The following is a 26,032-nucleotide window of genomic DNA, read 5'->3' as shown; positions in this document are numbered from 1 at the left end:
GTGGCTTCTGGCCACAATATGCAGTTAGGGCCTGATTTAGGATGACTCCTCTTAAAAAGTGTAGAGCTTTGTACTGTAATAAGTACTTGAGAGCGTCAGAGCTGTGCCCAGGAGGCTTGCTGTTTGGCAATAATAAGAACAAAGGGGAAGGAGTGGGTGATTCACAACTGAGTTTAGAGAGAGTGAGACTCTGCAGTTCTGAGAACATTTAACTGGTCTCAAAAACTGAAGTCTGGCACCATAATCCTGTGCTTCTAAATGTAGACTAATGACAATGGATTGATAGGTTTTTTCCCCACTCAGTGGTTTTCTGACGTTCTTGCATCTAAGTTTAGGAACTGGAAATAAATGTGTATTTGAGGCTATTGCAATTGAGGTAGTTTTTGTTTGATCAATGTACTTGCCAGAGGAACACTAAATAAGTCCCCCCCACACCCGCCCCACCGGTAAAACGGCAGGACAAGATTGAATGAATGTTATACTTTTTTTTGGAAATAATTTTTATTTGATATTACAAATATAGTTATAACAATACAAATTACATATCCATATTTAGATATTTCCCTGAATCTCTGGACTTCCCACCTTCCCCTCCATGGGTCCTATTGAATGAATATTATCCTTAATTTTGATAAACCTTCTCAGAAGAACTTAGGTTATCTTATAAAGAATCATGTTAAGTTTCCCCTACCACAACACACATTTGCTGTCCTTGTTCTTGCAGATGGCTTTAAAAAAATTATAAATGCAGCACTCTCTTTGGGTAATTCATAGTAAGCCATGGTTACTAGTTCACATTGAATGCAGAAACTGCTTTTGATTGCAAGTGGAAGTACAAACCATCACCTTTGGCCAAGTGTTATGATTTATAGTCACTTGTAGCAACCACTCATCCAAGAGCCATCCTGGTAGCAGGAGTCTTGTTCAGAGCAACAGCCAAATCCATTGAGTGACTTGCACGTTCAAAATATATTGCTTATTTGCTACGTTTATTGTACTTTGTGGCAGTTAAGCTGTGCCATACTGCCACTTCCACAGCTAACATGTTGGCTCTCGCTCAATGTCCAAACTGGGCATCATGGTTTGCTTTACTCCAAACAGCGGCTTCTTTGGAGAAAAATACATCCCAATCCCTTGTTCTGTTGAGCCAAGCGTTATAGCTTGTTGCTGCTGCTCATTAGTAGGGAGAAGTAAAGTGAGAATGATCTCTGCATCCATGATAAACCATAACCATAGCTTACCATGTACAGTACATCTAAAGGCAACCACAGTGTAGATTCACTTTACAGTTCTTATTTGCCATCATACGGTCTTGAGAGGTGTTGTTTGTATTTGAACAGGTACAAAAAGGAAATGAACAGTGACTGTTCTGAACCCTGATCTGCCCTGGTTCTCTACATGTGCCACACACCTTATTCTGCTGCTCTGCCCCCATGGGTGGATATAGTTTTGTTCTCTTCTTTTAGTACTCTACAACTTCATTCATCATTTTCTTGTAAGCTTACTGGGCAGCTGGTATCAGTGAAGAGGTGATCAGAGGCTGCAGTTTGTAAATTCTTCCTTTCCTTGATGAAACTGGTTGTTTTTAGTAGTACTGAGACCTTTCATTGAGTAATCATTATGTGACCTTACTAGTCTGTAGATTCCAGAGCAGCATCTGATAAACACAGGTTTCAGGAAGTGCTGACATCCTCTCCCAGCCAGTTGCCAGAAGCATATGATTCAGTATTCTGAAGTGAGTTAGATCTTAAGATAATGCTCAAACACACTTCTGAGGAAGATAAATAATTGTTTGCTTGAGTAATTGCCACTTAAAATGTGACTTTGGTATTTGTCCCCCCCTCATAAATTTATGACTGCTTCCTACATGCATTTTAAAATGTGCAGTGAAGTAAACATGAAGTGACCTCAAACATGTGACTTTGGGATGTGATCAGAGAGGAGTCTTAGAGATGTATCTGGCAGAACTCAAGCTTGTCTGCTGTCCATTTGTCTCATACTTGTGCTCTAATCTTACACATCACAAAGATGTGTGTCTGTGCCATTTTCTAGGTGCTTTCCTACATAGATTGTAAGAATGCAATTAAGGAATAATAATGTGAATAATTTTTCTTAGAAGATTGTACTTAGTGGTACATATGCACACAAACTTATTTTTCAGTTTGAACCTCTGCTTTGCAAATCCTTTTTCTTTTTTGAAAGCAACACAGAAGATGTGGCAGTGCCTCTGGATGATGGGCTTTATCCCTAATTCTGTTCAGACGCTGTTGTTGTGTGGTTGTTTAGTTGTGTCCGACTCTTTGTGACCCCATGGACCAGAGCACGCCAGGCACTCTTGTCTTCCACTGCCTCCTGCAGTTTGGACTCATGTTGGTAGTTTCGAGAACACTGTCCAACCCATCCTCTGTCATCCCCTTCTCCTTGTGCCCTCAATCTTTCCCAACATCAGGGTTTTTTCCAGGGAGTCTTCTCTTCTCATGAGGTGGCCAAAGTATTGGAGCCTCAGCATCAGGATCTGTCCTTCCAGTGAGCACTCAGGGCTGATTTCCTTCAGAATGGACAGATTTGATCTTCTTGCAGTCCATGGGCTGCTATGACACTATGCTGGGTCAATTGGCAATCCCCCTCCAACTGCTCCCCACACTTTCCCCAGATTAGTGTTAAGTATGATTAAGCATTTCCAGTGCAATCATAGTTAACATTAGACGTAAAGGTAAAGGGACCCCTGACCATTAGGTCCAGTTGTGTCCGACTCTTGGGGTTGTGGCACTCATCTCACATTACTGGCTGAGGAAGCCGGCTTACAGCTTCTGGGTCATGTGGCCAGCATGACAAAGCTGCTTCTGGCGAACCAGAGCAGCGCATGGAAACGCCATTTACCTTCCTGCCGGAGCGGTACCTATTTATCTACTTGCACTTTGACGTGCTTTTGAACTGCTAGGTGGACAGGAGCTGGGACTGAGCAATAGGAGCTCACCCCGTTGCGGGGATTCGAACTGCTGACCTGATCAGCAAGCCCTAGGCTCTGTGGTTTAACCCACAGTGCCACCCGTTAGACATACGTTGCCTTTAATTTGGAAATTGAAACAACGATTAGCCCTTTAATCAGAGATTGAAATTAGCTAGCCATAGTTAGCAGTTATAGTAGGTTCACATATTGTGTGTGTGTGTGGGGGGGTTATTCTAGGTGCATTTTGCAACAGGGAATTTCCTAAGTGCGAGCAGTTTCTGAAGATTTCAGATTAGAGCTGCAGAGTGGAGGGGGAGAAAAGAGTTATCTGTTGAGGACTCCCCGTTCTTGAAGACTATTTTGCATTCTTGGTGCACATTTAGATTTTATTTCTTTTCCTTTCCATTAATTGGCCAACAGAGTTTACAGATCACTAGTTATACTCTCATTAGGCTTTGCAAAATGTCAGTCAATGTTGTTGGAGGATTTGACTTCATGCTTCATAAACCACCTGTTCTGAGGACCTTAGCCTGCTTTTGAAGTCTCTTTATCTGCTTAGTTTTTCACTTCCTCTATACTTCTGTGGTGTTTTTGCTTAGAACTGATTTGCGAAGAAGCTGCCTGGAAACTTGCAAGCAAAGATGTACTACGTTTGAAATGCCTTCTCCACAATGGTTGCCAATTATCATCTTTCTGGAAATTGTGCTATCCATGTTACTAGACCTAAGCCACAACATAATCAGCTTGTAACAGACTACTGTATATTTTTCCAGACCTGTTGAGTTTCATTTCTGAGAGGCCTCTGAGGGCAAACTACCATTGCACTACTTCAGTCATGCCTGTTTGAAACGTCTCATGTTGCCATTTTGGTGCTTTAAATTTAAACTGTAAATCCAAGTGAAGTCCTTGGAAGAATCTGAAGAAGTGTGCATGCACACGAAAGCTCATACCAAGAACAAACTTACCGTATATACGCGAGTATAAGCCGACGCAAATATAAGCCGAGGCACCTAATTTGACCACAAAAAACTGGGAAAACTTATTGACTTAAGTATAAGCCGAGGGTAGGAAATGCAGCAGCTACTGGTAAATTTCAAAAATAAAAATAAATACCAATAAAAGGCTTGGAAAGAAAGGGTCTCTTACAGGGAGGGCTCAGGGGGTAAGGGGGCATATTGTGGGTACATTTCAGGGGGCAAGGGGAATATTCTGGAATGGATTAAGGGGGAAGGGGGCAGATTCTGGGAAGGTTTCAGGGTGGGTGGGGCATATTTAGGGAGGGCATGACAGGCAAGGGGGCATATTCTGGGAAAGTTTCAGGGTGGGCAGAGCTGGGATGGGGGCAGTTTCTAGGGTGGGCAGAGCTGGGATGGGCAGGGGTTAAGAGGGAAGGCTTGGAAAGAAAGGGTCTCTTTACAGGGAGGGCTCAGGGGGAGGGGGCATATTCAGGGAGGAATTAAGGGGGCAGATTCTGGAATGGATTAAGGGGGAAGGGGGTTGATTCTGGGAATGTTTCAGGGGTGGTTGGGGCATATTTAGGGAGGGCATCAAGGGCAAGGGGGCATATTCTGGGAAAGTTTCAGGGTGGGTAGTTTCTAGGGTGGGCAGAGCTGGGATGGGGGAAGGGGTTAAGAGGGAAGGCTTGGAAAGAAAGGGTCTCTTTACAGGGAGGGCTCAGGGGGAGGGGGCATATTCAGGGAGGAATTAAGGGAGCAGATTCTGGGAAGGTTTCAGGGGTTGATAGTTTCAGGGTGGGCAGTTTCTATGGCGGACTGAGCTGGGATGGGATGGGGGCAAAAGCAACAGGCTCTCTGGGGCTGAGCCGGCTCGCACGCCTGCTCGTCCTCCTCCTGCTCCCGCTGCCCCTGTCGCTACCTCTGTTCCCCTTCGGGGAGAAGGGACGGGGGGAGGAGGAGGAGGAGGAGGCGATCCTCGCACAGAGCAGTGACTGCTCTGTGCAAGGCATCGGAGAGGAAAAGCATCGAGGAGCACTTTCTCCCCACTTTTCCCTCCCCGATGCCTTCCGCAGAGCAGGCACAGGATCATAGAGTCTCAGCGCAGTTTCTACAGTGGGCAGAGCTGGGATGGGCAGGGGTAGAGCAGGCACAGGATCATAGAGTCTCAGCACAGTTTCTAGTGGGCAGAGCTGGGATGGGCAGGGGTAGAGCAGGCACAGGATCATAGAGTCTCAGCGCAGTTTCTAGTGGGCAGAGCTGGGATGGGCAGGGGTAGAGCAGGCACAGGATCATAGAGTCTCAGCGCAGTTTCTACAGTGGGCAGAGCTGGGATGGACAGGGGTTAAGAGGGAAGGCTTGGAAAGAAAGGGTCTCTTTACAGGGAGGGCTCAGGGGGAGGGGGCATATTCAGGGAGGAATTAAGGGAACAGATTCTGGGAAGGTTTCAGGGGTGGGTAGTTTCAGGGTGGGCAGTTTCTATGGTGGACTGAGCTGGGATGGGATGGGGGCAAAAGCAACAGGCTCTCTGGGGCTGAGCCGGCTCGCGCGCCTGCTCGATACTTGTCCTCCTCCTGCTCCCGCTGCCCCCGTCGCTACCTCTGTTCCTCTTCGTGGAGAAGGGACGGGAGGAGGAGGAGGAGGCGATCCTCGCACAGAGCAGTAACTGCTCTGTGCAAGGCATCGGAGAGGAAAAAGCATCAAGGAGCAATTTCTCACCACTTTTCACTCCCCGATGCCTTGCGCAGAGCAGGCACAGGACGAGGGATCAGAGAGCAGGCACAGATGGGGGATCGGCAGGGCAGGGGAGACAAGCAGCAAGAAAGGATCCCTTTCTTGCCGCTTGTCCCTTTGCAGCCGCCCGCCTCACCTGGGTATAAGCCGAGGGCGGCTTTTTCAGCCCGAAAAATGGGCTGAAAAAGTCGGCTTATACTCACGTATATACGGTAGTTGGTCTCTAAGGTGCTACTGGAAGGATTTTTTTAAAAATTTTGTTTTGTCCTTGGAAGAAGTCATTTGAAAAAGGCACACTATGGGGTGGAAGAACCCACAAATAGTTCATTCCTGGAATGGTGCAGAGTGTTTTAAATAGTACTTTGGCACAAACACCATTGATGTTGCCACACTGAGAAGGCAGTGTCTGCCAAGTCCCAAAATGCCACTTAGCAATTTGATCTATTCCATGAGTCACTTATCGCAATGATGTCTGTTTACATGCTAGGGTTCTTTGTCCCAGTTCAGGGAGACTACACTGGATCAGGTGCATTGGTTATGATCCAGTGCAGTTATCATGTGATTGGAAGGGGGGTAACAGAATGTAAGAAATGATAGGTCAACATTTATACTCTAGGTAGACACAAAAAAGTCAAGGTAATAATAAATTAATAATAAAAAGGTAACCCATAAGTTGAAACAATATCATAGCCCAGTGACCAAAATATTCATCTCCATGACCTCCAATCTGTTGGCCATTGGACTATGATACTGTTTCTATAAAATTATTTAAAAGTTGTCCGGTATATGCAGTAGATTTATATTTAACTTATAAGTCACCTTGACTTTTTTGTATCTATAAAGTATTGGGCAAGAAATACATTTGCCTTGTTCTTGATTACTCAGTGTTTATATTTCTCCACTATCATTATTCATGATACTTTTCTCAAGCTTGGCCTCAGACGATACTGCTTTTTAAGAATTGTAGTTCTGAACTGTTATATTTTTTTCTTTGTCATGTTTTGTACAGTAAGATGAATACTTTATGTGTGTACTTTGAATGTTCAGGTCAGAAATGTGGGTCACAGAAATATGGGATGTGCCAGTTTGTTTCCCTGGAGGGGGAAATGGCTATTGATGCTTGTCAGAATTCAGCAGTATTCTTTGGTTAACAGCATTAGCATCTTTACATATGCGGAGGATGAAAAGCTATCATGAATGCAGTTCATTCCTTCCTGTGTGGCACCTCAAAAGTTAGTAAAACAAATGCCTTCTTTGTAGTGGAGTGGCTACAACATTGACTCAGATGCTAGCAGTGATCATCTGTTGTAGGAATGGGGGCTTTAACAGTCCTCTGGAAGGAAGCAGCTGACTAAATTTTAATTGAATTATTATTTTATTTTTCAAACTTTTGTGGGAATGTGATTTAAGGGCAGTAAAAATGATATATAATGAGTCCTATTGGCCTTTGAAAAAATTGAACTTGCTTTTGATATCTAAATTTATTGGTAATCTTAATGTAACTTGCTAAGAGGTTTTGATCAAGTGCTATATAAATCCTGTTAAATAAGAAAAATAAATCAGGAGGAACAAATGCTGCTTGGAATTGTGCACCACAGAGGGCTAAACTAGATGTGTTATGAGAGACTGCCTATGTTTAACATTTTAAAAAGCTTCAGTGATTTGGATTAGGGTCATAGCACTAGGGGGAGTGCTGACCAGGGCTCTTTGCTAGGAGCTTGCAAAAAATGCTGCTGCATTCTTTGCAAGTCGCTTCAAGGATTGACTGTGGAGTTCCCTATGAGGAAATCAATAGCACAGTTTTCTTTTGTTTTTTGTTTAATGTATTTTTTATTAAAGATTTCTTGGTTTATAAAAGTATGTGCAATGTCTCTTTTTTCAGGCTACATTTTCTACAGATCAGTTTCATTTGTTGAGACATTAGTGTTACATTAGGAAGAAAGGGGGGAAAGAGATGGAGGGGGCCATGGTGGGTGGGAGTGGGGTCGGGTGGCAATGTTTCTATTTTACTTAATGTATGTGTGGGGTTTTGTGTCAGCGTCGCTTGTGCAGGTTCTCTGCTAGAAATCAATAGCACAGTTGATTCCAGGAAGCTTGAACTGAGCACCTATCAGCACAACCAGGAGTCTACTTTAAGGTTGTGCACTGGCAACCATGTTTCCACCTGCCCTCAGCTGATGTCACATACCATGTCAGATTTGGAACAAGTTTTGTGTAGTATAAGGGAGATAGCAGGCTAAATTGGGACCCATGCAGGGCCTAATTGGGTCACAGTCTGGAGATTCCCCATACCTCTAGTAGAGCTTCTAGCCTCCATCAGCTATAGTGCTTTGTCTATGCCTTCAATGTACTCTTGAAGTGCTACCCTATGTTTTTGTTGGCATGTCAAAGCAGTTCATTATCTTTGTGCTTCTGAACAGATAATGTTGTAGAGCCATTCTGCCAATTTCTATTCATTATTCAGGTGCTAGAGAAAGGGCAGTTTGAAACACTGTCAGCCTCTCACTGTCTGTAGGGCAGGAAAAAATCTTTGCTCAGCTGAAATTGCTGACCAGACTTTACTTCTATGATCTTATTCAGTTGGTGATAGAAGTGTTAGTTCCAGTAATTACAGGTCTTACCACCTGGCTGAAAAGCCAATGCCTGCTTTAAAATGTGATCATTTGCATATTCCTTAGCTGGATTTGTTCCATCTCCGTTAACCCTTCTTTGAATGTTGTTGTTGTTGTTTAGTTGTTTAGTCGTGTCCGACTCTTTGTGACCCCATGGACCAGAGCACGCCAGCCACTCCTGTCTTCCACTGCCTCATGTTTGTAGCTTCGAGCTTCTTTGAATAGCGTGGTACATTTTGGGTGTGTTTTTATTTTATTTTCCCCAAAACATTTAAAGTGGGATTCAATTTAAATACAACAGTGCATCTTCAGAGAACTCTTGACAGCCTGGTTCAACCCAGACTTAAAACATTTTAATTGCTGATAAAAAATATGCCAATCACTCATACTCATTTCTTTTGAGATGAATAGAAGGTGACGTATAGTTCTACTTGTTGCTTTGGAATGTTGATAGTCCTGGGGCTTATCTGAAACCAGTAGGCCATATCAGGAGCATCCTGTTAAACACTCTGGATTTTGCAGGTGACCATGATCATGGACTGTGAAGAAATCCCTGAGTTTTCATGTCCAGAGGAAGAAACTGCATACTGGAAGGAGTTATCTTTGAAATATAAACAAAGGTATGGTTCTAGTAGTAGTAGACTGAGTTTCACTTCTAGCTAGTTAATGCATTTAAATTACTTTCTTTGAGGTAACCTTTTAAATGTCTGTTGCAGCAGTAAGAAGCATGTGGTTGGAAGCCACGTGTCTTCAGCAAAGCTGTGAGCTAAGTGCTCTGGGATGCAGGAATAGAATTTCTTTGTCAGTAGTGGCCTTGCACTGTTTGAAATCTGCCTTTGCAAACAATGGGGTCCTTTATCATCTCAAGAATGCTGCTGATTGCTGCCCTTAGCAGATTGTCTCATGCTTCACTGTGGGGTTAAACTGTATATCTTTAAAAGTTCTAGTTTTACTAAAGTTTAGTTTAGGTACAGGGCAGCCTAATTTTGGTAAATAAGGTCATTCTGAGGTTATAGGAGCTTATGGCTCCCTCTAGTGATTAGGATGCTGTTTAAGCCTCTGATTCTTGTATATTGCATGATAGCAGCCCAGCACATGCGTGATCTGAATGAATTCAGTTTCCTGCCTGAATACTAGTATGGAATGAAAGACAAAGACAGCCATTATGGGCTACCAGAAACCCCCACCCCCACAGAGATTAGATAGATAGTAGATTCATTGTTCTGACTTGGTGGGTAATTTTTGTATAGTCTTGTTAGCTTCTTCTTGCCTAGAGCAGTATGGTTTGGAAAAAAAGAAAGAAAAAAAAGTGATGTTGGCTTCCTAAACAAGGTATGTGTTGTGAGTTTTTAAGGAGTTAATACAGGGGTGGGTAGAAACTACAGTATTGGGAAATTTACGGGGGGTTGGCAGTGGTTTTCAGTTTCTATTTTTTTAGCAATAGCAAAAAGGATTCCACAGCATCCTCAGATTATTAGTACCTTGTTTATTCATCACTTTTAAGAGTCTCAAAGTGACTTACAGTTTTTATCTAAAGGCACTCATTCAGTAATATTGTAAAAAAGATGAAGCCTACTGAACCCAAATAAAATATTAACACCACAAACAGACCAGAAAACATACTACAGTATTATCCCAATTAATCAAAAGCTTTGGCAGATAGGAATGTCTTAGCCTGGTGTCTGAAAGCTGACAGTGATGGTGCTAGGTTTTCATAGGGAGAGGATTCCACAAATGGATAGCACCCCTTGAAAAAGCCCATTCTCAAGTTGTCACTCTCTACCTCCCTCTGAAGAGGCACACAGAGAGGGGCCTCTGAAAATCCCTGGGTCTGGGTAAGTTCATACAAGGAGAAGTGGTCCCTAAAGTATTGGGTGTTCTGAGCCGCATAAGGCTCTATAGGTCAAAGCCCACACTTTGAATTGCACTCAGAAACTAACTGTTAGCCAATGTAGTCAGGCCAGATCGGTGTTACTATGTTCAGACCATCTGATCCCAGTCAAGTCAACATTCTAGCTACTCAATTTTGCACTGGCTGCAGTTTACAAACACCTTTTCAGTGGGCAACAGAAGCTAGGCCAGGGGTTGCAAGCTTTTTTGGAGCAGTGGGCAGTTTTTGAATTTTGAGAATGCTGTGGGCACCCTGCATAAATGGCATGACATAACCCAAAATTAGAGTACAGACATGATTAATCTTTCCCCATATTTATATTTTCATACTAGAAACATAAATAAAATACGAACCCTGATTTTCCACAGTGTCAACCCTAAACTAAAGCCTATGCTGCCTCATTAAACTTGAAGAGACTTACTTCTGAGTAGACTTGTAGACCATTGTATAGTAAATTAACTATACAGTGAATTGTGAATGAGTGCAGGAGACATGTCTAAGCCTCGTTGCAAAGCCTTCACTTGTGCCTTTTGCAGGGACAGGATTCTTTAACATCCAGCCAAACTTACTTTAGTAATCTTTTTAGGGAGGGACCACCTTATTTCAGGTGAACTCACCACAGGAAAGATGGATTCTGGTTGCTAGGGGAAAAGGAAGGGCAAACTACAAATATTCCACTGGATGGAGAGTAAGTTAGATGCAAGAGAAGTGCACTAAAGGGGAGGGGGAAACAGCAGCTCTCTGGGACCCTAGGGATTTCTACTGCTTGGTGCCCAAACAACTTGTTTATTAATCTCTTTATTAACTGTAAACAGTATAGCATCACAAGAGACACAGTATTTTGAATAAGCATGTTTCTCAAGTGACACAAAGGATTCTATTGTTTGGAAGACTATTTTTTTCTTTCTGTGGGGATGCACATAGATAGTGTGCAGCAATTCTTTCAGTAGGCTTTCAGCAAGAATCGTGGTTAACCTCCACACAATAATCCTTCACATAATGCAGCAGTAAATACTTTTGGTCCTTTTGAGGTTCAGTGGGAAGAAGTAGCTATGGGCTTGCTAATACCACATTGACAGGATGGAGGTATGGTTGGAGTGACGCCTCACTCATTATCACCATTCTTCTTACAGTTTCCAGGAGGCCCGTGACGAGCTGGCAGAATTTCAGGAGGGCAGCAGAGAACTGGAAGCAGAGTTGGAGGCTCAGCTGGTACAGGCTGAACAGAGGAACCGGGACTTGCAAGCAGACAACCAAAGATTAAAGCAAGAAGTGGAAACTTTAAAGGTACAACTGTATCTGTTAGCAGTGTTGGTGGAGGCAAATCTGGAATAGGAAATTATCATTGCATTTATAGCTCACTTCATTATCAAGACATTGCTCTAAAGGTTACACTTAGGTTTCAGGGCCAGTTAATTGCGGGCTATCCTTTCTCTTATTTTTGTAGTCTCTTAGCCCACCAGATTTTCAAGAGTCACTGGAAAGTGAGCAGGCTAACAGGCCTTGGAGCTTAAAACTAGTGCTCAATGTCTATTAAGGGCTTTTAAGAGTGAGCATTGGTATATTCTAATGCCTTTTACATGTGAAAGGACTGCTTGGTGCTATGAGTATACTATGGGAAGGGAAGATGTTTTGGCAGAATCCTGTCTGAAAGGTGTATGCATTGCTGTTGGCAGCACTCTGGTTGCAAGGCTATAAGAGTTTAGTTGCAGTTCAAAGACACAGTGAACTGCCATACTGCCTTGACATGCTTCTGGAGAATTGCATTCTCTCCCATAAACCTAAAGGTGCTGTAACTTGGATCTTCTGTATGTTGAGTACTTGGTTACTTACAACCATCCAGTATAATGAAAAAACATGCTTGCTTTGTGGTCTTAGATGAGGACTTGAGCATACTGTATCCACTGCACCCCTTAAGATGAGCTGTCCCTATCAATATGAGTCTCTTACCTGAGGGGCTCTTTTGTAGCTACACATCTCATACGTGAATTTGCTTTTCAGAAATGTGGTAGGCATTGAGGAGAAAAAGAGAAGAAAATTGGTTAAGTCCTGCCGGGTGTGACTTGGTCTGCTTATATAGGCTAGGTAGTCTGTAAATGTATCTGCAAACATGAATGTGTGTTTGAGGAAGCAGCACAGGGGGTGGCAGGAATGCTTCTAAATCACTTTGTTAATTTCAAAGCAGCAGAATACTTAATACTCTTGTGCTTTCAGGAGAAGCTTGAGCACCAGTATTCACAAAGCTACAAGCAAGTGTCTTTGTTGGAGGATGACTTGAGTCAGACCCGGGCAATTAAAGACCAGCTGCATAAATATGTGAGAGAGCTAGAGCAATCCAATGATGACCTTGAGCGTGCTAAGAGGTAAGGGTCATAGTGTTGGGTGGTAGTCTGTTCCCTTCCTGAGACAGATACTTATATTGCTTTGCTGCTCAGGTTTTTGTTTCAGTAGCTTCCAAAGAACCTTGTATGCTATAAATAGTGAATTGATAGTGATGCAATTGTGTAACTAAAACATCTACAGTGCTTATCATATTTCCAAAACCTCTTTCATTTGGTAGCCTCTTAGGTTAGCAGAAAATATGATTGAATTTTGAAGCATTAATGTAAAACATGCAATGACTATAATTTCCATTTATACAACAAATTATTTTGCACAGTCCCCATTAAATATCTATATACAGTGGTACCTCAACTTACGAATTTAATCCGTTCCGAATGCACATTCGTAGGTCGAAAAATTCATAAGTCGAGTAAACCCCATCTAAAACCGCCAACGGATGTCCTTCAGATGTTGAAAAATTCGTAGGCGTGGGGGCACTTTTTTCATTCGTATGTCGAGTAATTCGTAAGTCGAGGTACCACTGTATATCTATATATATATGTATCTACAGCCCACAGGATCAGGTTGGCACCAAATGTGCCAAAAAATATTTTATTTTATTTATAGTTAAGTATATATATTAGTTAAATGTTGTACATCATGAATAGGAGCCGCAGACACCTTTAAAATGAAACCCCTGCTCTCGGGTTTAGGGCATCCTTGTAAATAAATTCAGAAAGTTTGTTGACCACAACCTAACCATGACTTATAAGATGATAGTTTTAGAAGTGACTCTTGAATGTGCACTGAAGAGCTATATCCTCGTGTTTTTCTCTGTGTGTGTCTAGGGCCACAATTGTTTCCTTGGAAGACTTTGAACAAAGACTGAATCAGGCCATTGAGAGAAATGCCTTTTTGGAAAGCGAGTTAGATGACAAGGAATCTCTGCTAGTTTCTGTACAAAGGCTGAAGGATGAAGCAAGAGGTATTGCTAAATTAATGCTTAGTTAATGAAGATGGAGTCTGGTTGTGAAGGAATAAATAGGAACTTTTAGAATGAACCTTGGATACAACTGTAAGCCAAATCATAATATATTGCCATATCGTGAAGTTTAGCTGGCGATATATTACGATGTTGGAAAGCAGGTATCGCCTAGCCCTACTGGGAGGTTCATAGAAACAGTGAAAGGGCTTTGAACTACTACTGGTTCCCAAGCACCAAACAGCCAGGTGGGTGCCTGGAAAGTCCACACAAGGTATTTTGAGAGATGGGTAGGGTTGCCCACTTATCAATCATGTGTTGTCATGTCATATTTGGCTTGCAAGGCTGATCCTGATAGGGATTTGACCTGTGGAGGCAAATAGGTTTCCCAACCATGCTCTATGTAATGGCTATCATATTTCAGAACACGAGTCAACAATCTATTGGACATCAGTAGACCAGATTTGATGCAGAAATAAATATTAAGTAACTTTGAAACCCATCTGTACTTCTTTAATCTCCTTTGGAAATCCCTGGTTTATGGAACATTTCTCAGAATAGGCTTCAGCAGTACATAGATAAAGGCATGTCCGGCACCTTCAGCATTCTTTCTGCGGCACCCCTGTAAGGCTCAGGAGCCAAGTTATGTCACCCCTTGCCTGCAGAGCTGGCAGTCTCTCACTGTTTTTCAAACACACTCCCTTGTAGAGTGTTCCCTTAGCCTCCTCTCCCCTCTCCTTGGGAGTTGTCTGGGCAGCCGCTGCTGCTGCCCCTGGTCTCTGAGTTGCTTCCCTGCCCCAAAGAGAATTGCCTCCTCACACTGCCCCACAAGGTCCTGGGACTTGTCTGTCCATTCCCAATGTCAAGGACTGGCTGGCTGGGCTCCCTTGCTTGCTTTGAGGCAGCCTCAGCTCCTGGCAACCAGTACCTGGCAAGACACTAAAAAGACCTTGCTGTGCAATTCTGCACATACCTCTTGTCTCTCCCTGTTGTGGTGTGCTGCCTGCACTTATAATTTGGTAAAAAAAAAAAAGTGTGTATATGTTATAGACTTGGGTTCTTTTGACGTTTCAACAAAAAGTATCTTTTCCACAATGGAAGTGTGAGGTGCTATTCAAAATATGAATATGCTGTGTCAGCCAAGCAGATTCTTGATTGCCAAGGAGTACATTCATAAAAGCTAGTGGGAGGAGGGAGGTGAATTTACCTGATGGGCAGTTTGCCTTTGCTTAAGGGTTATTAGTTATGCTACTTCTGTGTAACTTTCATTCATAGACAATGGAAATTGTTCATTATTGACTTCAAGCTTTAGTTCAAAGGAGGTATTTTCCAAGTTAGGCTTTCAGATCAAGGCATGCAGCTCCAGCCAACGTTCTGTTTGTGTCTCATTCGACCTTCACAGCCTACTCAGAGATGGTAGGAATCTCCAGAGAAATGAGTACAACAGAAGTTGGATGGTAAGGTGGATGTGTTCTCTGTGTTATGGGACACATCTGCAATATATTCTTCTTCAAACTTACAGATTTAAGGCAAGAATTAGCAGTACGGGAAAGGCAACAGGAAGTGACCAGGAAGTCAGCTCCTAGTTCCCCAACCTTGGACTGTGAGAAGATGGATTCAGCTGTCCAAGCATCACTCTCACTGCCAGCAACACCTGTTGGGAAAAGCTGTGAGAACAGCTTTCCCTCTCCAAAAGGTAGAACACAATACAGTACACATGTTATGCTCTGAATGTTCAATTGTTTACATTGTATGTGAATGTAGAACTTGCACAGTTCTTGCACAGCTGTAGTAATGTAGAAATAGTGGGCCAGTATCAGTCAGAGTAGAAATTAAAGAACAAATTTTGAGCCATATAAAGCAACAAAGATTTATTAATTAAGACTTATTTTTTCCCACCTGGCCTGGGAGGGTATGATCCTGACTGACTCCAGCTACAAAAGCTGAGGCTGCTGAAATAATCTTGAGCGGGTGTTTTGTTGTGTGCATGTGTTGCTGTTGTTGCTGTCATTTTTTGTATCTTTATTTTGTATCTTATTTATGTGGAAATGTTCAGTTTGGTTGTATACTTTTTGATGTTTTGTTTCTATTTTATGACTACCTTTGTTACATTTTTATAAGCTGCCTTGAGCATGTTTTTAACTTTGTATAGGTGGGATACAAATAAAATAGTTGATTATTTTTCCATTGCTTCTTGTTTTAGTTATAAAATCCTATCCCATATAATGACAATGTAGATATTTGAAGATTGTGAGATAAGGTTTTAGGGAACTGACTGAGATAGCTGGTCTTCATAAATACGTGTAGTGGTGATATTTTCCCAGAGAGCAACTGTTCTTGGGGGCCAGGGAACATGAGTAGGTATGCTCTTCATTTTCCTTTTTTTTATATGTACATCCATGTGACTAGTCTGTTGTCTTTCCCCTTCTGCAGCTCTTCCCAATGGTTTTGGTACCAGTCCCCTTACTCCCTCTGCCAGAATATCTGCACTCAATATTGTAGGTGATCTCCTAAGGAAAGTTGGGGTAAGAGCCTTTCTTTACTATGCATGACTTATTTATTCTCTCTTTCAGAGTTCCAGGCTAAGTCTAAAGCAGCCTAGGACTTTTCATTGCCCTGAGTCATCGCTCCATCTTTTATTTTGTTGAATCTGCTGATGTTGATTCTGCTTCTCCTATTCCCTCATTAAGGCAAATTACTTTAAATAAAAAGCTCTGTTATCCGCTTCTTTCTCAGGCCTTGGAATCGAAATTAGCTGCTTGTAGAAACTTTGCGAAGGACCAGGCATCGCGGAAATCTTACATTTCAGGGAACATAAACAGCAGCATGATCAACAGCAATGGCATGAAGTTCTGTCATTCAGGACATACGACATTCTATGACAAAGCGTAAGTTCTGGTTGTGTTCAATGTTTCAGGGATGTAGTTTGTATGCTAATAGACAAAAGCTTCCAACCTTTGGTCTATGGACATATTTCCTGTGGATATAGTGTGCAACTTAAGGAAGCCCATCATCTACAGGCCTCTTGTTAAGCCAGAGAACAGGATACCTTGACCCTCTGAGGATGGGAACCTGAGCTTTCATATTCTCCAATTTGGCACCTAAGCTGTAGCACTAGGAAGCTGGCATGGCAACCTCAAGCAATTGTAGTGGGCCCTTTATAGTGTTCTGAACAGTTGGGGGAAAGGTGTTAATAGCAAATAGTGGAACATCACTCAAAATAAGCAAGGCATCATGAGGTCAGATTTGTTTGGCTTGCTGTGACAGTTCATGCTTTGGTTTCTTCCCAAGAGTTAAGTGAAGCTTAACAAATCAGCCTGTGGGCTGAAGTTTTCTTAACCACTGCCATAGAGAATGTGAAGGACTACAGAGTTTCTCTTCCTGTGTCATATCAAGTACAGGAAGACAAACTTGGGAATGTTTGAAATGATACACACTCTTGGTAATTTCATTATAAAACGTAAGGTAAACCCCTTCCACTCTTTCCACTGAGAGAACTTTCTCAGAAATATCTTCTGCTTTTTCCCAATTTGGGGCATAATTTATTCTAGCCTTTTATGCCCCTCCCAGGCAAATGGGCAAAAAGAGCTGTGCCAAAAATATCGGTCCAGCTCTAGTTAAGAGCTGTTTGTTTGAAAAGTTTCAGGAGCTATGCTGCCTTGAGCATTTGTGAGGTTTTAAATAGTGTATGGTCAACCATGTTCCTACTCTTTTTGCAGAGATTTGGAGCCACTGCAAAGTAAGCCCCGCCCTATGCCACCTTCCCCCAAACTTTGGATTGTGGAGGATCAGGGTCATCCTTAAATTACCCTGCACAAAGATTGTTCAGGTGAAATAAACAGGGAGTTAGGCAATGAAGTTGTTGTAAAACTGGAGTGTTGTGTTCCATGCAGCCTGCACCAGTTGCAATCTAACAGCTGCATTTCTAGTACCTTTTTCTAAGACAGCCCGTGACAGACCTCAAGACAGCAATCTAATCTAGATGTGACTAAGTGTGGTTAGGACAAAGTGTGGTACATCTTTCATGTGCAAAACTAAATCCACATAAGCAGCTGAGTCCTTCAGAAGTTTGGGAGGGGAAAGTGAAAGTAGAAGCTCTGCTGGCTGCCTTTGTGCCTGGCTTAATGATGTTTTCTTACAGACCAAGCTGCATCTTTGCCATTTGCACAAAGGTGGGATAGGAAATTGCTTGTCTCTACACTTAGTCTCAATGTGAATTGGGTGTGCCTTCAATGTGTGATTTGCTTCTCATGGTCATGAATCCAGAGGCAAGCCTCTTAAAACCCACGCTTGCTATCTTGAGCCATACTGTGAACAGTAAGCAGATTGTAAGGTAGGAAAGGGTCACTCTTAGTCTGATTCCCATGGTACCTGCGTGCTGGGCTGGTTTGTGTCATGCAACATGCAGTTGACCCACTGGAAGTATTCATGGCTTGTGTATATTTTGTATTATCCCTCTATTGCTGCATCAGTCATCATCTCGTGTCTCTTTTCAGTTCCTTTGTGCTTTTTATCTGCTTAAGCTCATCTTATATTGGCTTAGTTTTTGTTGCCCTCTCCTCTTTTTGCTTTCTGCTCATCCCTTCATTTAGAACACCCTGGCTTTCCTCTTACAAGTCTCTCTCCAAAATTCTCTTCAGGTTTTCCCCAGGTCTCATTCTGCACTTTTGCAGAAATGATTTCTTTCTGTTTGGTCCTCTTATTATTTTGCCAGACCCTGACCTCACCTTGCACTATGCCATATCCCATTCAGTGCAGAACTCCCTGTTTATAGTAACTAGTACAGACTTGAAACAACAGAATTGGTAAACAGTACTGTTAGGCAGCTGCAGTCCTACTTTTGGGCAGTGGTTAGGGGATTCTTGCAGCTTGTCTCTTGAAGAATATGCTTAACAGAGATCTGGTGATCCTGTCTTCAAGGTAGGGCTGGGGAACAAATAACCACAAGCTATATCCCATGAAGCAGATACATAGGGTTTTCTTGAGCAGCAAGCAGGGAGGTATTCAAGTTGCTCAGGAGCATGCAGATAAGAGTAAAAAACCACACTTCTTTTCTCAGTTCCTTCTGCTTTTGGCCCCGATGTTGACACTCTGTGGTCTTGCATCCTGTCCCTCTTCCTTTGCTGCTTCTTCTCATTGTCTCTCCCCCACCCTCCCTTTCAGTCCACCTGCAATTTATTTTTTATTTTTTGCATATCGTTAAGCCCTTCTGAGTAATTGTGAATTGGCTACCATCTTATTGCCATGCTGGCTAGGGCTGAGTATAGCTTATCGTGGCATGGAAAGTGAGCTTAGGCATGCTCTTTTTCTCCTACTCCCCTGTTTGTTTGTTTCTTTCTTTCTTTCTCTCTCTCTCTCTTTCTCTAGCCCCTGTAGTCTTCTCCCTGCCCCCAATTGTCGCTGGATCCTGAAACAGCCACGCATGTTTATGGACCCAACCCAATCTGCTGCTGCCGCTGCCTTATGATTGGCCTATGGTTGGGTGGTGGGACTGATTGAGGTAACTCACACATTGCTCTATTGCTGGCTTTGCTGCTGTTCTGCTAGTAGCAATTGTTTACACTGTTGACTCCCTATGGTGCATTGGAATTGAGTGGCTATTAAATTGGGGTGTGGTGGGTACTGTTCTACCTAGTGACATGCAGGAACAACTTGTTAAGGGCTGCATATATGGAAAGTTAACTAAGTCAGCTGTTGAAACTTGAAGCCAAGTGAGCTTAAGTGAAGTTGGCAATTTTGACTGAACCAGAGAATGAACCAGTTATTGATGTCCTTGTAATACTGAGAATTGGTGGTGGCTGATAAGTGGCTGAGATGACTTCATGTGAACTTGTCTTTTGAGCTCATTAGACTAGGGATGAGGAACCACAGGCCTGTGGGGTATATGTCATCCCTAAGACCTCCCCACCTGGCCTACAGTGTCCCCTTCCCTGCTACAATTAAATATGAAAAAAGGCTTTTCTCAGAGCATTTGTTTGTCACAGCTAGGAAGGAAACTGTCAACACTCCCTTTGCACCCAGACACCCCGTGCTCTGCAACTAAACTTGATAAATAGCCTTCTGTTGCCCTCAGTAGGTTTTTCTCAAGCCTAATTGTTGTGATGGTCTGTCACACCCCATTTGCAATCTCCAAAAGATCATCCCTCCTCCAGGCGTTGGGCTTTAAAAACCCCAAAATACTGTTTTCAAGCCAAGTTGACTGGGGGAGTGAATGCATGTGATATGAAGGCAGGTGTGTGTGCAATCCCTGGAGGGTTTAGATCTCATCCTGCTTTAGATCTCATTGCCAAGAGTACATACAGTTGGGTGTGTTCCTTGCTTGCATTGTAGTAGCACACGTTTCTATTGCAGAATGAGAGCACCATCAGCAGAGCACACTTTAGATCCCAGCCCAAGCCAGAATTCCATGCTGGTGTCTTTGTACCTTATTAATGTAATTAATGCATTAATGTACAGCATTATCAAATTCTAAACACAGCTGTATTGACGTTGTACAAGCTAGTACTAAAAATGGTCTCTGTTAGGCCATTAAGGACCACTGACTATATTACTAGAAATATATACAATATACATGAATGCCAGTTGTGCAGGCACAACCCCTGACAGCAAAGTGTTCCCAAAGCAAGGTAAACATGTAGATGGTAAACTGGATTGATTTCAGGCAACTCTAATCTTGGTGTTTTAGTGCTATGCTTGGTGGAATTTGGAAAGCAAGCACCCCTTGGCTTTAATACTAGTTCCTACATTGACTTCAAGAACCTCAACTTCATCAGTGATGCCTGGAAGTCTTTTGACATAACAGATGTTTTCAATATGAATTGTTTCCATCTCTCCTTTCTGGATAGGTCAGATTCCCTGCGCATTTCATGGGTAATTGCAACTGTTTTGGTGTGATGCCTGATGCTTGCAGATGAGAGTGTGTGTCACCTATCAGGGATGTGTGGGGCTGAGATACTAATCTTGTGACTGAATTGGTTTTTGGTTTTTATTGCCATGTAACTAGATTTATAGATTTTACGTAACAGGATGCTATACTTCTGTTGAACTCGTCCTCTTCATGCATGCCACTTGAGTGGGACAGATATGTGCCAGATCTGAGGTGTGTGCTGGTACAGAAATAAAACTTCTGGAAATTTGCAAACCATGGAAAAACAAACCCCTAGAAATTTTGAAACAAAATAAAATATATATAAGTACTTATTTATCAATTTTGAACTTTAATATTAAATGTGTTGTGTAAATGTTAGTACTTTAGCAAACAGTAAAATTTAATGAAAATTTAAAAACAAATGCCTTAGTTGTATTTGAGCATCAATTACAAATAGCCCAGAGATAGTTACTACCTGCTCAACCTTACATTATATAAAAATAACAGTTTTTTTGTGAAAATATGAGAAAAAATGATCACATAAAGCAGGAACAATCAGTATTGTGATAAGCAAAATGCAAGTTTTTAACAATTAGGCCTTGGAACAGTCCTCCGTCCATAGCATTTATCCAGAAATTGGGGGGGGGGGGAGAGAAACCAAAATAATAAAAAAAAATTGGAGACACATGAGGCGATAGTGGATTGATACCACATATCACAAACAAGATTCATATATAACTGCTTTATATTTAGGTGGTGACCTTTTCATGCGGGGCTTCCGTTCCCAGCCCCCAAACGCGTCAGTGGAGTGCGTATAAGCCTTCTTCCAGGTCCAAAAGGACCTGCGCGTCTGCAATCATGCGTCAGTTGGACGTGCCTAAAATGGTTGCTGCCTGTATAACAGGATTGAGCTCTTTAGTCATTAGCACACAGCCATTGTGGGAAGGTAACAGTAAAAATACCATAAATAAGCCACATGAAACCCTAATTGAACAATAAAGCACACCCTTGAAAATACCCACAATAAAATTTGTTTCTAATCATGATTGTTTCTGAAAGATCAGTAGATTCCAATTTTCTGTTTCCTTCTCCATAATCCGTGAACTGAAGGTTTGCTGCTTGAAACAATATTTGCATGCTAGCTTGTTTCTTAATTCAGTGTGTACTTAATTTGCATCATTTTATTTCATGCTCAAATTTCAAGTGGAGGAATTTGAAGTAGGCATTAAGAATTGTGCATGTCTTCAAGAAGTACTTAACACTTTACACCAGAAATTAAGGAAGTAAGATAAAGATGAAACAATATTTTAAAGCCCTGTATTAAAAGGTGTCATTCACATTAGGTTGGCTCCAATGCTGTCTGTGCATAAGTGGAATTGAATTCCACTCGCCTAACAAGATTTCACCTGCCTGTTTTTCCATTCTGCCCCTGCCACCAATAGACCTCCAAAATCTGCGCCAGAAGGTTTAGAGACCCTTCAGAGAAAATTCTGACTGTGTGGAAGTCTGCTGCACATGAGGAGGGGGAAGTGAAGTCCCTTTGCTTACCTAAATACAGAAAGCTGCCTAATCATTGGTCCCTGTAGCTCAGTATTGTCTGCACTGATATATTGGCTCTCTAGGGCTTCAGGCAGGGAGTCTCTCCCAGCTCTACCTGGAGATTAAGCCCAGGACCTTCAGCAGGCAAAGCAGATGCTTGCCCAGTACTGAGGTTTGACCCTTCTGTCCATAATTCCAAAAGTGAAAATAGTTAATAAGTTTCAAATTTTCTTCCACAACATCCTTTCTTTTTCATTGAAAAATGGAGGGGGAAGGCCTTGAAGGGAGAAGGGCATTCCCTCACCTCCCAATCTTTGTCAATAGATTTCTGTTTAAGAAGGGGAGGGGAAGCTTGCTGAATGTAGTCACTTCTGCTGTTTGAGTGAGAAGTATGCCACAGGCAAGAAGCTTTGCCTGTTCATATTGATGCGGCATTTCTCCAGCTCAATCTGTTGTTGAATCAGGAAGGCAGAGGGAGGCTTTAATGGGCCTCCTGCTTCAGCCAGTTCCAAGGAGATAAGTGGGCTAGAAATGGCTGACCGACCGTGCACTGCTATGAGGGCAATCTGTCTGAAAGGGCTTTATTGCATCAGAGCTGCAGTTCAGTGAATGGCCTGGATTTGAACTGTTTTGTACCTCAGTTCTCAGCTGTTACCACGACATTCCTTGTGTGACTAGCCCCAGCACTTTGTGTGGTTTTTGTAGGAACAGGTTAGCCTATAATTGCCTTAAGCCATCTTCAGAATATCTGTGACCTAGAAATAGTCAGTTTTTCTTATCTGTAGGGCTCACATCACCATCATTTAGCTCACTCTGGGAAGCCCTAGCAGTCCACTAGATGCCTGATAATCAGTGAATTGTACAATTGACCAAGACAATCTTTTCAGTGCTAAGTGAACTTCCATAGCTGTGATGCAGCCTCCAGCTGCAATCTGTGTAGGAATTGTCTCGGTCCAGTATAGGACCAGCTATGTACTGGGAGAATGTTTGGACATGTATATTGGGTTTCATTTCAGCATCATCATTGTGTGCTTAATTTGTGCCCAAACCTAGTACATTTAAAAACCTGAAATTGGAAATATCAGTACTGTATATTCAAAGGGCTGTGTACATATTTTGCGGGTAACACCACATTAGTGTATCTGGGAATACTAGTCAGCAAGTTCAGGTCTGTTAAGGAGTTGGACTCATCAGTGAATGTTTGTATCCAAAAAGTGGTGTCCCCTGCCTGTAGGTTTGGGAGCCTAGAACTATGCATAACCATGACCTTGCTGGAACTTTCTGAATCCACCTTCTAGCACAGAATCTGGCATTTTCCCAGTTCTTGGTGATTGGATTGCAAATTTTGGAGACACAGGCAATTTGTGCAAAACCACTTGACCTGGATGGAGCATATATGTTCTATCATGCTGTCTCAATGCCCAATGCCATGGTTCTGTCCCTTCTCCCAGGACACTTTTCTGTTCATTAGCGTCATATACATCTTCTCTGTCTCTACCACACTAAAAGTAGCTAGGGGGTTGCATCCAATTATATTCTGCTAATGAATGGTTTCTTGATCCATCAGAGGCTTATGGGAATTTTCCCTTCCCTCTGCAGTCCACACACATTCCAGAGAGTTGGGGAGCCCTTGGAAGCGGTGGGGGAGGGGGGGTCTGCAGGAGAAAAGGGGAATTTGCAAAACCAGGACTTCCTTTCATCGAAACCTCTACTTGAATGAAGAGCTTGCTGTGGGTGTAGATCACAATTAGATAGACTGAACCAATGGGAATTCCAATTCATTGGCAATACAAATTAACTCTGAAACACTTCTGTCACTCTGCAACTTTTGAATAATTGAATTTGAGACCTATTTCTTAGCTATTGTAACACAGCCCACAGCAAAGATTTAACTAGCTCTGTGAGCCACCTAGTCCTTCTTTATGTAATTCATTTTTGCTTTTCTTCTGGGCTGCAGCAGCAGGAGTGTCCCACATTCGCATGCAGCCTAGCTCTGGGGACTTGTGGTAAATTATGAGTCCCCTCCTCTAGTTTATCAAATGGAGATTAGGTCCAAGAGCAAGAGGTAGAAACAGGCTGGTTTGGTATTTGTGTGGCAGCAGGGAGCACCTCTACATGGAGGTGTGATGCTCGGTCAATGCATATTGTGTGTTTTGATACTTCTCATAGCTTTCTGATAGACTGGAAAACTTGGGTGATAATTTCTGTGTTTGGTTGTGTGGTAATGCTAAGGCAACATACCATACAAAGTTATTTATGCACACCTTGATGGTAGTGAAATCTTAGCAGTTTACAAGAAATAATAAAATTATCAGTTTAAAAGATTAAAACATGTCAACATCTGTGTGACTGAACAGGCTTGTCTAAACAAAAATGTTTTAAGCAGGTGGGTGTAGAACAGGATATAGTAAAGGTGCCTGTCTGGTGTCAGTAGGCAGGGAGTTCCAAAGTATAGGTGCTGCCACACTAAAATACCCATTTCCTACAGCCAGATATGCTTACAAAGCATTTGGTTTATTTCTGGATAAGCAAAAAGCCCTGTTACCCCTGATGACAGTCCCAAAGGCAGAAGTTCCTGTTGAATATATAGAAAATACATGTGTACTTTGCCTTTTGCAGTTAGCCCCCAAAATTGTACAATTGTAAAATATAAACAAACATACCAAAATTGAAAACAAATGGAAGATTATTCTGAAAGGAGACAGAAGTGTCTGTCAAGGGACTTGCCCTTGCTGCATGCATTTTGGGAGCAGAACTTTTGGCCTTTAGTTTGCAGGATTAACAGTCCTTTAGATTTTCACAATTCAGTTTACACACTTGGCTAGCCCTTGCAAGACAAACAGTTCAGCTTTGCATCTGTTTGCAATGTGGCGCAACAAGTGCAGTTTTTACCTGTCAGTACTTCTTGTTAACCATTTTCTCTTACTGTTCCACAGGGCAGTCAATGGCTTTGACCAAGGCCCACCACCAGGTCTAGGAGGGTCCAGACCATCATCAGCACCAGGCATGCTCCCTCTGAGTGTATGAAGGGGTTGCAAGGCCATGATGGGACTCTAATTAGTTCGTGAAGGAACAAGAGCTGCTTGCAAAACTTTTCCGTTAGTGCCCCCTGCTGGAGCTGAGTGGGTTGTAGCACTCAGAAGCTGCCTGGAGAAGATCCCAGCACACACAGAGCACTCCTTATGTCAATACAGTCTATTTTCTTCTATTTCCATCGTGGACGTTCTTTAACGTGGTCACCGCTGATGTCTGTCTCACAGGATGCTGGAGTTGCACTTGCCTAAATCACCTTCTCCTGCTGCCCCACCCTCCAGTTTTGTACCTCTGCTAAGTTGGGCCTGCTTTGATGCTGGATGGCCCCTTAGCAACTCTCCACCTCCTCCCAATGCTCCCCAAACTTTGCACATAGGCACACAGGATCCCAGTGCTGTATTTCTTCCCCCCGCCCCCTTTCTGGACAAGACAGCTCATATTCAAGGGAAGCCAGGGAAGGCCTAGAACTTCTCTAGCCAGCTGATACACCTGGGATGCAGGATGAACCTCTATGGACCTTCCATACTCCCAATGAAATGATGATGTATCCAGTGGGCTTGATACCTGATGGAGCAGTCCTGCTAAAGATCTAGCTGTGGTATCACCTCTGTGGAGCACAAGAAATGTGTGTGTTGTGCAATTATGTCTCTGTTCACCAAAGCTGGTAATTTTTAAAGTAGAGCAACACCCCCGTTTAATTTTTTTTAAAAATTTAGTCAGCTTCATCCTATGCTGCTGGCTTTTGCCTACCTTATTTCAATAAACCAGTGGTTTGGGGCTCTGGCTTCTTAGTGACAATTGCCTAAGAGCAAGAAGAGCAAGGGAAAGAGAAGGGAGTAAAAGCCAGAGCAGGCTAGGGGCAAATTGCCACTCACAGCTTGGATTGTCAGCCCTTTTCTTGTGTGTCCTTTGCTGCATTTACTGTTTACATTTGTTTTACTGTACATAGGTTTGTAAACATAATATCTTTGCCTAAGATATTTGTACATAACTTGGGCTTTGTAGCTTTATTTATTCAGAATCTCTGAGGCATGTTTTCCCTAGGACAGTGTATCAGATTTCTGTGGTGACTGCCATCCTGTGGTTCAACGAGAGATGGTCCAAAAATAAAGATCTTTTAATGTGGACACATTGGCTTTTGCAGAAAA

At 42.5% G+C, this 26,032-nt stretch overlaps 1 protein-coding gene across 5 annotated transcripts in view; it reads left to right on the top strand.

Moving 5' to 3' along the window:
- The window catches only part of NDEL1 (nudE neurodevelopment protein 1 like 1), a 29,771-nt gene extending 3,739 nt beyond the window's left edge, over nucleotides 1-26,032 (top strand). For 2 of the 5 annotated variants that reach the window (XR_004425935.1, XR_004425936.1), the window contains exons 2-11: nucleotides 8,772-8,869; nucleotides 11,274-11,427; nucleotides 12,355-12,503; nucleotides 13,311-13,447; nucleotides 14,967-15,140; nucleotides 15,878-15,969; nucleotides 16,181-16,332; nucleotides 18,812-18,944; nucleotides 20,290-20,314; nucleotides 24,788-26,032. Coding sequence is in view for 3 of the 5 variants with exons in the window: in XM_033139578.1 (XP_032995469.1) it covers nucleotides 8,778-8,869; nucleotides 11,274-11,427; nucleotides 12,355-12,503; nucleotides 13,311-13,447; nucleotides 14,967-15,140; nucleotides 15,878-15,969; nucleotides 16,181-16,332; nucleotides 18,812-18,911 (1,050 nt within the window). In the remaining 2 variants the exon portion in view is untranslated. The remainder of the gene's footprint in view (nucleotides 1-8,771; nucleotides 8,870-11,273; nucleotides 11,428-12,354; nucleotides 12,504-13,310; nucleotides 13,448-14,966; nucleotides 15,141-15,877; nucleotides 15,970-16,180; nucleotides 16,333-18,811; nucleotides 18,945-20,289; nucleotides 20,315-24,787) is intronic. The other 3 variants (XM_033139578.1, XM_033139581.1, XM_033139580.1) reach the window with 3 other exon arrangements.

The sequence above is a fragment of the Lacerta agilis genome, chromosome 2 (genome assembly GCF_009819535.1).
Source record: "Lacerta agilis isolate rLacAgi1 chromosome 2, rLacAgi1.pri, whole genome shotgun sequence".
NCBI lineage: Eukaryota > Metazoa > Chordata > Lepidosauria > Squamata > Lacertidae > Lacerta > Lacerta agilis.
The sequence above is the reverse complement of the archived record's forward strand: the minus strand, read 5'-3'. Positions and strand labels throughout refer to the sequence as shown.